Below are 11,531 nucleotides of genomic sequence, written 5' to 3' on the forward strand. Positions count from 1 at the left end.
AAAAAAAAAACACCATGTAAAACATCACAAGAAAATTACAGACCAATATCCCTCATGAATATAGATGGAAAAACCTTCAATAAAATACTAGCAAAGTGAATCCAACAGCATATTGAAAGGCTTATACACCATGATCCAGTGGGATTTATCCCAAGCATGCAAAGGGGTATAAGAAATAACATAAGAAAATCAATCAATGTAATACACCACATTAATAGAAGGAGAAAATCACATCTCAATTGATACAGAAAAGGCCTTTGACAAAATCGAACACCCTTTCATAACAAAAAGCACTCGGAAAGGTAGGAATAGAAGGAAACTTCCTTAATATGATCCAGGGCATTTGTGGAAAACCCACAGGTAACATCATATTCTATTCAATGGTGAAGAATTGAAAGCTTTTCCAATAAAGTCCAAGAACAGACAAGGATGCCTGCTTTCACCACTGCTATCCAACATGGTACTAGACATCCTAGATAGAGCAATTAAACAAGAAATAGAATTCATCCAATTTGCAAAGGAAAAAGTAAAACTATCTCTATTTGCAGATCATATGATTCTATACAAAGAAAATCCAAAGAATCTACAAGAAAGCTGCTCGAGCTAATAAATTCAGGAAAGTTGCAGGGTACAAGATCCAAACACAAAATTCAGTTGTGTTTCTTTACATCTGCACCTGCAATCTGAAAAGGAAATTAAGGAACCAACTCCATTTACAATGGCATCTAAAAGAATAAAATACACAGAAATAAACTTAACCAAAGAGGTGAAAGACTTGTACATGGAAGAGAATGAAATATCGCTGAAGGAAATTAAAGACCTAAATAAATAACACATCTTGTCTTAATGGGTAGGAAGACAATACTGTAAAAATGTCAATACTACCCCAGATGGTCTGCAGATCCCAAGCAATCCCTATCAGAATTCCAACAGCCTCTTTTGCAGACATGGAAAAGCCAATTCTTAAATTTATATGCAATTTCGAGGGGCTCCAAATAGTCCAAACAACCTTGAAAAAGAACAAGGAGGACCCCCACTTCCCAATTTTGAAACATACTACAAAGCTGCAGTAATCAAAATAGTGTGGCCAGCCTCGGTGGCTCACACCTATAATCTTAGTTACTTGGGAGGCTGAGGCAGGAGGATCCCTCGAGCCCAAGTGCATGGCTACACTGAGCTATGATCACACCACTTCACTCCAGCCTGGGCGACAGAGCAAGACTCCATCTCTAAAAAATCCCAAAGAACAGTGTGGTACTGGCATAAGAATACATATATTATAGACCAATGCAATTAGGATTGAAAAATCCAGGAATAAACCCATACATCTATGGCTACACAGTGGAGCTCGTGCACAGCTGTGCAGGGCGGTGGGGCGTGAAGCAGGAAGTGGGTGCTTGGAGGCGTGTTCCGAGACACTGGGTGTGGGGTTCACAGAGAAAGGTGCCTGGCGTGAGTGGTGGAGGAGAAACCTTCATTGGAAGGCTGCCTTGGTACCAATGCCGACCTGCAGGGCTATAGACTGCATAGCGTGGCCAAGGACTACTGCCTCCTTACAAAAGTTCTCTAGGTGGAGCTGGCTTCAGCAGGTAGGGCCTGAATTCTAAACCCAGGGTGGAGTCTGAACAAGGATGAGATACGATAGCAGGCTTCCTGAAAAGGCGGGGTTGCCTGGGTAACTGCAGCTTCCCAGGAAACCAGTGGGGAGACCCTTGGTGAGAGACAAGGACAGCTCCACCCTCAGCCCCCACGATACAGAGAGACTCGTGCAGTGCAGTCGGTGCTTTTGAACAGATGCTTTTAATGAGGAATCTTGGGGTGGGGGCGACAGGAGCCTCGGGCTCAGTTGGCGGCCAGGATCTCCTGAACCCAGGGCAGGAGCGCGGTGACGCGGGCGTACACGGCGGGCGTGGAGGTGGAGCAGGTGCTGCTGCCCCAGGACACGATGCCCACCAGGGTCCAGGCTCCGTCCTTCTGGTAGACCAGGGGGCCGCCAGAGTCGCCCTGCGGGAAGGAGAGAGGACGTGTCTCCAGGTCTGATAGAGTGCCCCGCCCTGGCAGAGTCCAGGGAGGGGTCAGATAGGCGACAAGTGTGGGCTGGGGCTATGCCCGAGTCCCTCAGGTCTGGATCCAGGGGGCGGTCCCAGCTCCTCTGCTATTCACCCCTGTGGGGAGGGGCTTCCCTCTCTAAGCCTGGTCACCGCCTGTCGCATGGGCTGACACATCCAGCTCAGACAGAAACGCACCCCGGTCTCCTGCCTGGGGTAAGGAAGCCCCACATGGGGCGTGGGCCCGTGAGCCTCACCCCGGCCTCCGCTCTGCACCGGGAAGGAGTGCAGTTATTAGGTGAGGGTGGTGGGAGACAGGAGCCCAGGCCTCCAGGGTGGGAGACCTGTGGCCCCCTGGCCCAACCAGGGTCTAGGTATAGTCAGCGAGGCGGGCAGGGCAGCCCCAGCGGGCCTTACGTTGCAGGAGGAGACGCCGTTGGCCCCGGCGCAGATCATCGTGTCGGTGATCTTGCTGCCCCAGGTCTTCTTGCAGTTGGCGGTGGACACGACGGGCAGGGCCGCCTGCTGCAGCTTGCTGGAGGTCTGGTTGGCTGCAGGATGGGAGGAGGCGGGTCAGGGCCCTTGGCCCACCAAGCCCACCAACGTGGGGGTATTGGGCACCCCACCTGCCCTCCCCTGCGCCACCTTTCCCTTCACCATTGCCACGTGGTGGGAATGTCCCCCACAGCCTGAAAGCGTCTGGGACAGGGTCCCTTCAGAGGCCACACCAGGTGGGGACTCTGCACCCCCAGTCTGGAGAGCAGCCAGGGCTGGCCCCTGGCACCGCCGCCCGCTGCAGGGGAGCAGGGCAGGGCTTGCTCACGAGAAACTTACTGCTCAGGGACCTCAGTGTTGGGCCCGTTTTTATCCCCACTTGGTATATTTTTAATTCAGAGGATTTTCAGTAAAGACATGGACGGACTTAGCACTGTGTTGGAGTCAGACCAAAGCAAGGTCTCCCTGCGGGTCACCTGGACACTCCGCCGCTCAAGCAGCCCAAGCGCAAGGCAGCCCCGGCCTGGAGAGGCCCCGAGCACTCACAGGTGTACTTGGTCTTGCCCCAGCCAGTGGTGACACACAGCGACCCCGCGGGGAAGTCGTCATTGGCGCTGGGCAGGCACACGGCGGACACGGTCTCGGAGAAGGTGGCCGGCGTGGCTAGCTTCAGCAGGGTGATGTCGTTGGTCACGGTGAGCAGGCTGAACTTGGGGTTCTTGAAGACCTGCGGTGAGGACCAGAACGCCCCGCTGAGCCCCGGGGGCGTCGGGGACCTGCGGCTTCCAGGGGACAGAGTCCTTCCTGGAAGGAACAGCCTCAGAGCCAGATGGAGACCCCGAGGCTGCCCCAACCCCTCGGGGCTCCTGCCCCTCCTGCCCGGCCGGCCCCTGGGCTGAGCCGCCGCTGGGCGCACCTGGGCGATCTTCAGGACCTGGACGTTCTCCTTGTCAGAGCTCTGGTCAAACTCCCCAGCCACAACGAGGTCGGAGGTCCTAGACAAAGCGAGGAGTGAGGCCTGGGAACGCAATGCGCCGCCCCGCTCCCCACCCAGCTGGACCTGGAAGCAGAGCCCGAGGCTGCCCGGCTCTCACGTGACCCCGCAGTGGGCGGCGGTGACCACCCAGTCCTCGCTGATGAGGGAGCCCCCGCAGAAGTGGAAGCCGGTGTTGTCCTGGGGAGAGGGATGGGAGGGTCAGCAGCTCCCCGGCCTGGCCCCCTCCCCAGTGCATCCCCCCACCATGCCCGGAACCCCCCTCACCTGCAGGGACACCTGCCAGGGCCAGGAGCCCGGGACGGCATCCTCCCCATTGACGATCCTGGCTAGGCCAGTGAGCACGGGCTGGATGGCGGGGACCCCGCAGCCTGGGGGTGGGAGTGGGGTGAGGAGGGGCTGAGGTCTGCATTGCAGAACTGCTGGTTTCTACATCTGGTCACCCAGGCCAGCTCGGGACCCCACTGTGACAATGCCACCTCCTTTGGAAACTTCCCCTGGTCTCCCAACCTCTAGGCTCAAATACCTCCCCCATGCGGGCGGCCTGCGGACCCCAGGCTCCCTTCCAGGGATGCAGAGGGACGTGGCTGCCCCCACCTGGCCAAGCCTGGGACTGCCGGGCTCACCCTCCAGGCCCACCCCTTCCTGGCTGTGTGACTTAGACCAGTTGTGGCAGCGCTCACATTCCCAATGTCCCCAGCTGTCAAATGGGGGTCAGAACAACACTAACGCCACAGGTCACAGCTCTTCTGTGACACTTGGAGGGGGGAGGAGATGTAGAATGACAATCTGAAACCCCACATCCATGGGGAATGTGGGACTCTGACACTTTGCTGACGGGAGTGTAAAATGCGCCATTTTACACTGCGGGTGCACCCTGAATTCTGTATTTTTGTGACACTTCACAATTTCAGGGTCTATTCATTGTGTAAAGTTTTGATTTCTTAATTTTTTAAATAAAACCAGACTTTGATTCCACCTAATAAAAGGATGCATCAAGAGAGCAGAAATCAAACAGAAGGATGAGAAAAGGCAGGTGACTTCACAGCTTCACACGTCCAGGATGCATTTGCTGCCAGGACGAAATGAGTTCGCCGCCCCGTGCACGGCTCCGCGCTTGGGTTTTACACTCGAGCAGGTACAGCCCCTCCGGCCAGCCATCCACTTCCAGGGTCAGACTCGCCTGCCACAGGCCGAGCCCCTGCCTCTCCTGTCCACAGGACACGGAGACGGGCAAGGCCCTTCCCGGAGGAGGGGTATCACCAAGAAAACAACTGGGGCAGGTGCGGAGGCTCATGCCTCTAACCCCAGCACTTTGGGAGGCTGAGGTGGGAGGATCACTTGAGCCCAGGAGTTCAAGACCAGCCTGAGCAACATGGTGAGAACCTGCCTCTACGAAAACACAAAAAATTAGCAGTGTGTGGTCATGCACCTGTAGTCCAGCTACTCAGGAGACTGAGTCAGGAGGACTGCTTGAGCCCAGGAGTTGAAGGTTACAACGAGCTATGATGACACCACTGCACTCTAGCCCGGGCAACCAAAAAAATAAAAAAATTGGTATTGGACTAGCAAAAAAATTGGAAACCAATGGTGGTGAAGTCACACGAGAGAGAGCGCATTACACTGATGCAAGTGAACCAGCTGCCTCTGCTATTAGCACGGAGAGATCTAAGAAGCACGCGAGCGCGACACAGCACAGACGGACATGGAGTTTAAAATACTGTGGATGTAAACTTCCAAAAACCTGTACGTGGTTCGTGGATTGATAAATGTGCAGTACCTTTGCATGAACCCGCCCAGGAATGACACACAGCAAGTTCAGAATGAGCTTTGCCTTCCAGAGAGGGAAGGGGAAGCTTTAGCTGAAATCTATTTTATGTTTTAAAAAGAAATATCTGAAGCAAATCTGCAAAAAAATAAGATCTGCTAAATTCCAATGGTAGATACATGGATGTCATAATATTTTCTATATTTTTTTCTTACAATTTCTTTCTTTCTTTAAAATAGAAAATGCTTAGCACATGCCAGCACGATAAATAAAAACCCCAGGTGGAGGCCATGGGAGGTCCCCTGTGCTGTGGCCACACCTTACCTTGCCACAGCACCCCGGTCTCGGGCCACCTCTGGAGCCTCGGACCACGGCAGAGCCCAGAGCGCCTCCTCCCCTCCTGGTGCAGGTGTGAAGGCTCAGAAAGGCCTAGGGGACCCCTCTCCTCCCTTTGGCCCCAGGACAGAGCCCCTCTGGCGCAGACAGGCCCAGCTGTGGGGGACCCAGGCACACGAGGCCTCCTCCCAACCTTCCCAGCTGGCGGCCACCGGCCCAGCACTCACCAAAGGCGGCCCCCGCAAGGGCAAAGCAGGAGAGGAGCCAAAGAAACGCCATGGTGCAGCAGCCAGGGAGGTGTGGGGCCTGCCGCTGGGGGCCCCTTTTACGTCCCCCGCACCCGCAGACCCCGCCCAGCCCCTCTGGCCCTGCCCAGGCCCAAGGCCTGAGGGCCACCCTCCCTGTTATCCAGGGACCTTGGGTGATAAGTGGGGGCCAAGCCCTCTGCACAGCCCGCTGGCTCTCAGCCGGGGACACCTCAGTGCCTGGGAAAGGGGCAGCTGCCCTGTCCCCACATCACCCACCACCCTCCAGCCTTGGCAATGCCCGGCACCCCCAGGGCCCGGCACAGCCAGGAGGCAGCTCAGGGCTCTTCTGTCCCCGGGCAAGAGGGAGGAACTGAAGGCAGCCAGGGTTCAGAGAACCTCAGCTGGTGGCCGCTGGGGGACCCCCAGGACCACAGCAGTGGCCTGCAGGTTCTCAGCAGTGTCTCAACCCAACTCACACTCACCTAACAGCAAAGGCGGGCACGGTCCCCCGGGTTACCCAGAGCGCCACCTCGGCCACCACCAGTCCAGCCCAGCAGCTTCCGAGCGTGGCGAGGGTGCGGGTGAGCGAGGGCCGCCGGGCTGGTGGCCGGTGGCTGTAACAGGTGGCCAAACTCACTGACAGGCCAGCCCAGTCTGCTTGACGGAATTCTCTTTTTCTGTGATGAAACATGATTTAAGGAACCAGTCATTGTATAAAGTTTAATTTCTTATAAAATGGAGCTTTGATTCCATACCACAAAATGACACAAACTCTTTTCATTATCACAGAACAATGAGGACAGGTGTGGGAGACAGAGGCCAAGGGACCCTCAGTACCCTGTGGACAGGCCCAGTGCTGGGGGACACAGCCCATGCACCCCTGCCTCGTGGGCCCAAGCGCTCATGACAGACACAGATGCTACACCAATGACAGTGGGACACAACAACCAGGTCGCCGGGTAAGGCTGCACAGGGACGGGCCCAGGCACCTGCCTCACCCACAACATGGTTTGAAAGAAAGACTCGGGGTGCACAGGGTCATGGGAGGCCTCGGGCTCTGTGGCCAGCAGGGCCACATCCCCCTGGCAGAGCTGGTCCGAGTGAGCAGGACGGTGTCACTGGGCTGATTAAAGCGATACTATTGACGTGAGCTTGGTTCCTTTTTCAAGTTCTATTGGTCCTTATCAGTTTAGTTTTGTTGCAGGGCTGTGTGTTCTCCAGCAGTGGGGAGCAGTGGCCAGGCCCCTCAGGGCAGGGTCCCCCAGGCCCAACCCCATCTGCAGGGAGGTGGGAGGGGGACATCTGGGCAGGGCCGGGCCAGCCACACTTCACAGGACACAGAGGGCTGGGCCAGCAGCGTTTCTGTAACTGGTACTGAAGCTTTCTGACATTTGATCTGCCTGTGTCGCCGGCCAGGGTGGGGGTTGGCAGGGAGGTCCTCGCTGAGTGTCAGCCCTGGCTCTGAGCCTAAGGAATTCATACTAAGTTCTAGAGCAGGCTGATGTATTGAGATATTAACATCTGCTGGGTTTTTCCAACACCCAGTCCAAGCAGGGAGCGAAGCCATTTGTGTTTTCCTTCCCTTGGATTTCCCCAGAGCAGAAGCCAGTGAAGTCCCCACTCTGCAGCCTGGAGTGAACGCTGGACTCGTCGCAGAACCGAGTGTGGGAGCTCCTGGCCTGGAGAGGGGAGCAGCCCCCCAGCCTGCAGAAAGCCGGGCCTGGGAGGCAGAGGGCCACCGGACAAGGCTCGTGCACCTCTGCCCATGTGGTTTTCACTTCTGGCCATTCCTAGGTCCCCAGCTCTTGCCTCGTGCAAACCTGGCCCGAGGTGAGCGCTCCCCAGGGCAGGTGGTAGCTTTACAGAGAGCGACGGCCACTGTCACTGGCCCACAGCCATCTCCCCGTCCCAGTCCACACGGAGGGGTCTCACAGAGGGCCACCCCCCATTCTCAGGGCATGTGGTGCTTGGAGCCCCGGAGACTCGGAGCAGAAAGACAGAGGCCCTAACCCAGACCTCCAGCGCCACTGGACTGCAGGCACGAGCCGACAGTCACTGGCTTCCAAATCTCTGCTCCTAGGAAAAAAGCAAATCCCTGGTATTGAGCCACCATCAGCCACACATTTGATTACAAAGAGCATCTTAAGTGACACAAAAGACCCACAGTCGTGGCACTGAGTATCTTCCCTTCTCCACACTCTGGACCAGGCCCCCTGACGGGCACAGCTGGGGGAAGCCAGCAGGAGCAGCCCCGGAGAGGGTGGAGGAGAGAGGGATGGAGTATAGGAGCATTTGCTCCCTGGCTCCTCCCTGAGAGTCCCCCATGGGGCTGCCTCCCTCCGCAGAGGCCACAGCCCCTTCTGGGCAGCCCCCGACACAGCTGCCTTTTCCGTGAGCTCAGGCTGAAAGGCAGGTGGAAACGAGGCCCCGGAACCCCCAGGGCTGCGGCGCTAAGTCCTGCAGCATCGGTTGCTCGTGAGCACTGTGGAGCCGTGCAAATGGCCAGTAGGCCGTGGAAAGGTGACCAAGATCCCCAGAGATTAAGGAGACGCAAAGCAAAACCACAATGAGACATCGTTTCACACCTGCCAGGAGGCCGTAATGTAAAAAGAGAAAACAACAAGTGTCGGTGAGGATGTGGGGAAACCGGAACCCTTGTGCATTCCTGCTGGGGAGGTGAAAGGGCGCAGCTGCGTGGAAAACCATGCGCAGTTCCAGAAAAACCTCCGCATAGAGTCACCTTATGACCCGGCAATCCCATTCCCGGGCATGTCCTCCCAGAAAGTAAAAGCAGGGACCTGAACAGATACTTGCACACCAGTGTTCAAGGCAGCCCTGTTCACAACAGCCGGAAGGTGGAAACCATCGACGAACGAATTGGAACGTTCCCAACACAAAGGAAAGATAAAAGTTCGAGGTGCTAGATATCCCAGTCACCCTGATCTGCTCATTACACACTGTATACTGGCATCAAAATATCACGTACCCCCAAAATATGTACAACTATTATAAATCAATTAAAAAACAAATGAATGGGCCAGCTGCAGTGGATCATGGCCACAATCCTAGCACTCTGGGAGGCCAAGGCGGGAGGATTGCTTGAGGTCAGGAGTTCAAGACCAGCCTGAGGAAGAGCGAGACCCCGTCTCTACTAAAAATAGAAAAATTAGTGGGGTGTTGTGGCGCACCTGTAGTCCCAGCTACTCGGGAGGCTGAGGCAGGAGGATCGCTTGAGCCCAGGAGTTTGAGGTTGCTGTGAGCTATGATGACGCCGACTGCACTCTAGCCCGGGTGACAGAGCGAAACTCTGTCTCAAAAAAAAGACAAAAACCAAAAAATGAATGAAATGAAATGTGGCATATACATACAATGGGATGTTACTCAGCCATGAGAAGGAATGAAGTTCTGACACAGGCTAAACATGGGAAACATTAAAAACATCACACTAAGTGAAATAAGGCAAACACACAAGGGCAAATATTGGATGATTCCACTTATACGGAACATCCGCAACAGGCAAATTCATAGAGACAAAAATTAGGTCAGAGATCCACAGGGGCTTGGGGGAGAGAGGAACGGGAAGTTATTGTTTGGTGGGTACATGGTTTCTGTTTGGAGTGATGAAAAAGTTTGCAAAATAGTGATGATGGTTGCACGATACAGTGAATGTCATTAGTGCCACTAATTGTACACTTAAAAATGGTTAAAATGCCAAACTTTGTTACATATATTTCATCACCATTTAAAAAAATTAATGTAATAAACCCAAATCCCTTGAATCATACACTGTAAATGGGTGAACTGTGTGGTATATGAATTGTATCTCGATAAAGCTGTTAAAACAGATACTGAGGAATCAGAGCCTCTTTCGACAGCCCCCTGGAGAGCAAATCCAGGAAACGGAGACGTTGAAGGATGGGAATGTTCAGCCCAGAGCTCGGCCGACAATCAGAAAGCCTGGGGGTGGCTCTGGAGGAGTCGCCCATCTCCCGTGGCCACAGGAGAGACGGACGTGGCCGGGGCCTGGCTGGGCAGGCTGGAGAGTCGCCCGAGCTGTTAAACTCACACTGCTCGGCCGCCAGGCTTCCCGGGCTCAGGAGCTGTGGGGAAGGCGCAGGCGCCCGGCGCACGGCAAGGGCTTTGGGGCAGACGGAGCAAAGGGCAGAGAGCTTCCAGCCCCCAGTGTCCCCGAGCCCCCCTTGCCAACGTGGGCTTCCCTTCCCCTGTCGCGGGGCACCGCCCGCAGTCCATGGAAGCTCTCAAGGACAACCTGGGGTCGCCTCTCAAGAGGACCAGCTCTCCTCAGAGCCACCCATCCCTGTGGCCTCCAAGAGCAGACCCTGGCGAGGCTGGCACACAGCCCCAGTTCTTCACAGCTCCCCGTGCCCACGCCTGCGCCAGGAACCTTCTGCGGGAGGCGAGAGACAACGTGCAAACCAGCAGTGCCAGACCGCGCGGAAGAACCGAACTCTCACCCGCTCTGCAGCAGCCAGCCCAGGAAGCCCACCACCACCAGACAGCCCCAGGGCCGCCCTTGACTCCCGACCACAGGGGCCCTGACCTCCACCCGCTTCCAACTCAGGGCCGGCTGGGAAAGCCAAGGACGCACCTCACCAACCACATAAGATGCCCCCCGCGGAGCTAGCCCGCGCCCGAGGCCGCGTGTGCTGCTGGAACAGAACACCGCAGACTGGGTAACTGACCAAACACAGAAACGTATTTTCTCACAGTTCTGAAGGCTGGAAGTCCCAGGTCAAGGCGCCAGCGGGAGCCTCTGGCTCCAAGATGGCGCCCGGAGCGCTGCGTCTTCGCCTGGAGGGCAAGAGGGGCTGAGCTCGCCCTTTGGCCCTTCACCCTTGACCTTCGCAAGAGCATTAATCCAACCAGGGAAGGCAGAGCCTCCCGGCCTAATTGCCTCTTAAAGGTCCAACCTCTTAATGCCGTCACAGTGGCAAGGACATTTCAACACGAGTTTCAGGGGGACACACTGTCACACCACAGCAGTCTGCCTCCTGCGTCCTCCCACCAGCCGCCCCAGGGCACCTCTGAGCTTCCCCATGTCCACTGGGAATCTTCCCCTCTCCCCTCCCTGCCTTGAAGTCTCTGCCTGACCCAAGTGACGGTGGCCGACATCCTTCCTGGCAAGCCCTGAACAGAGACCCTCTGCTCATTCTCATCTGGGTCGGCTTCGTGTATCTCCACAAACACCAGTGCCTGCCCCCCACACGCCAGCCCTCCTGGGCCACAGCCCACCTCCCGCTGGTGCTAGCCCTGCAGCTGCATGCACAGGAGGAGAATAGATCGAGTTGGCTCAGCAAGCACACTGCGCTTTCATTCAGGAAAACATTGCCCCAGCCTCACCTCGCCAGGGACAAAACCCAGGTGGGAATTTTGGAAGTACCTATTGGCGCTGGGAGAAGGGTCCCAACCCCTGTGTAAACCCAGTCCCCAAGTCCTCCGCCTTGTGTCAGGAGCAGGGAAATTTTAGGAAGGGGCCACTCCGAATGGGGTGCAGGAATCAAATCCTCAGTTTTGCTGTTAAGGTAGACAGCCAGTGTGGAAAACTGCCTGACAATTTCCATCAACATACCCCTCCCCTACCCCCAGCCATTCCACTCCTAAGCATTCACCCAGGAGAAACG

The 11,531-nt window shown here is 55.9% G+C and overlaps 1 protein-coding gene across 1 annotated transcript; it reads right to left on the reverse strand.

Moving 5' to 3' along the window:
• Nucleotides 1-1,782: 1,782 nt before the first annotated feature.
• On the reverse strand, nucleotides 1,783-5,941 carry LOC105808007 (chymotrypsinogen B). Its single transcript, XM_012641552.1, has 7 exons — nucleotides 5,869-5,941; nucleotides 3,805-3,908; nucleotides 3,638-3,717; nucleotides 3,460-3,538; nucleotides 3,090-3,270; nucleotides 2,466-2,599; nucleotides 1,783-2,004 (listed from the first exon to the last, which is right to left on the reverse strand). Exons 1-7 carry the CDS (start codon nucleotides 5,918-5,920, stop codon nucleotides 1,843-1,845), a joined length of 792 nt encoding a protein of 263 aa, XP_012497006.1. The 5' UTR covers nucleotides 5,921-5,941; the 3' UTR covers nucleotides 1,783-1,842.
• Between the last annotated feature and the right edge of the window lie 5,590 nt (nucleotides 5,942-11,531).

Source organism: Propithecus coquereli, unplaced genomic scaffold (genome assembly GCF_000956105.1).
Source record: "Propithecus coquereli isolate 6110/MARCELLA unplaced genomic scaffold, Pcoq_1.0 Scaffold165, whole genome shotgun sequence".
Lineage (NCBI taxonomy): Eukaryota > Metazoa > Chordata > Mammalia > Primates > Indriidae > Propithecus > Propithecus coquereli.

What these genes read in the sequence shown, in the direction of transcription:
- LOC105808007 (XM_012641552.1), bottom strand. Translation starts at nt 5,920, where the DNA reads ATGGCGTTTCTTTGGCTCCTCTCCTGCTTTGCCCTTGCGGGGGCCGCC. An exon ending in CCTTGCGGGGGCCGCCTTTG is followed by an intron (nt 3,909 to 5,868) that starts GTGAGTGCTGGG and finishes TCCCACCCCCAG; the next exon opens with GCTGCGGGGTCCCCGCCATC. An exon ending in GGGCAAGACCAAGTACACCT is followed by an intron (nt 2,600 to 3,089) that starts GTGAGTGCTCGG and finishes CCCATCCTGCAG; the next exon opens with CCAACCAGACCTCCAGCAAG.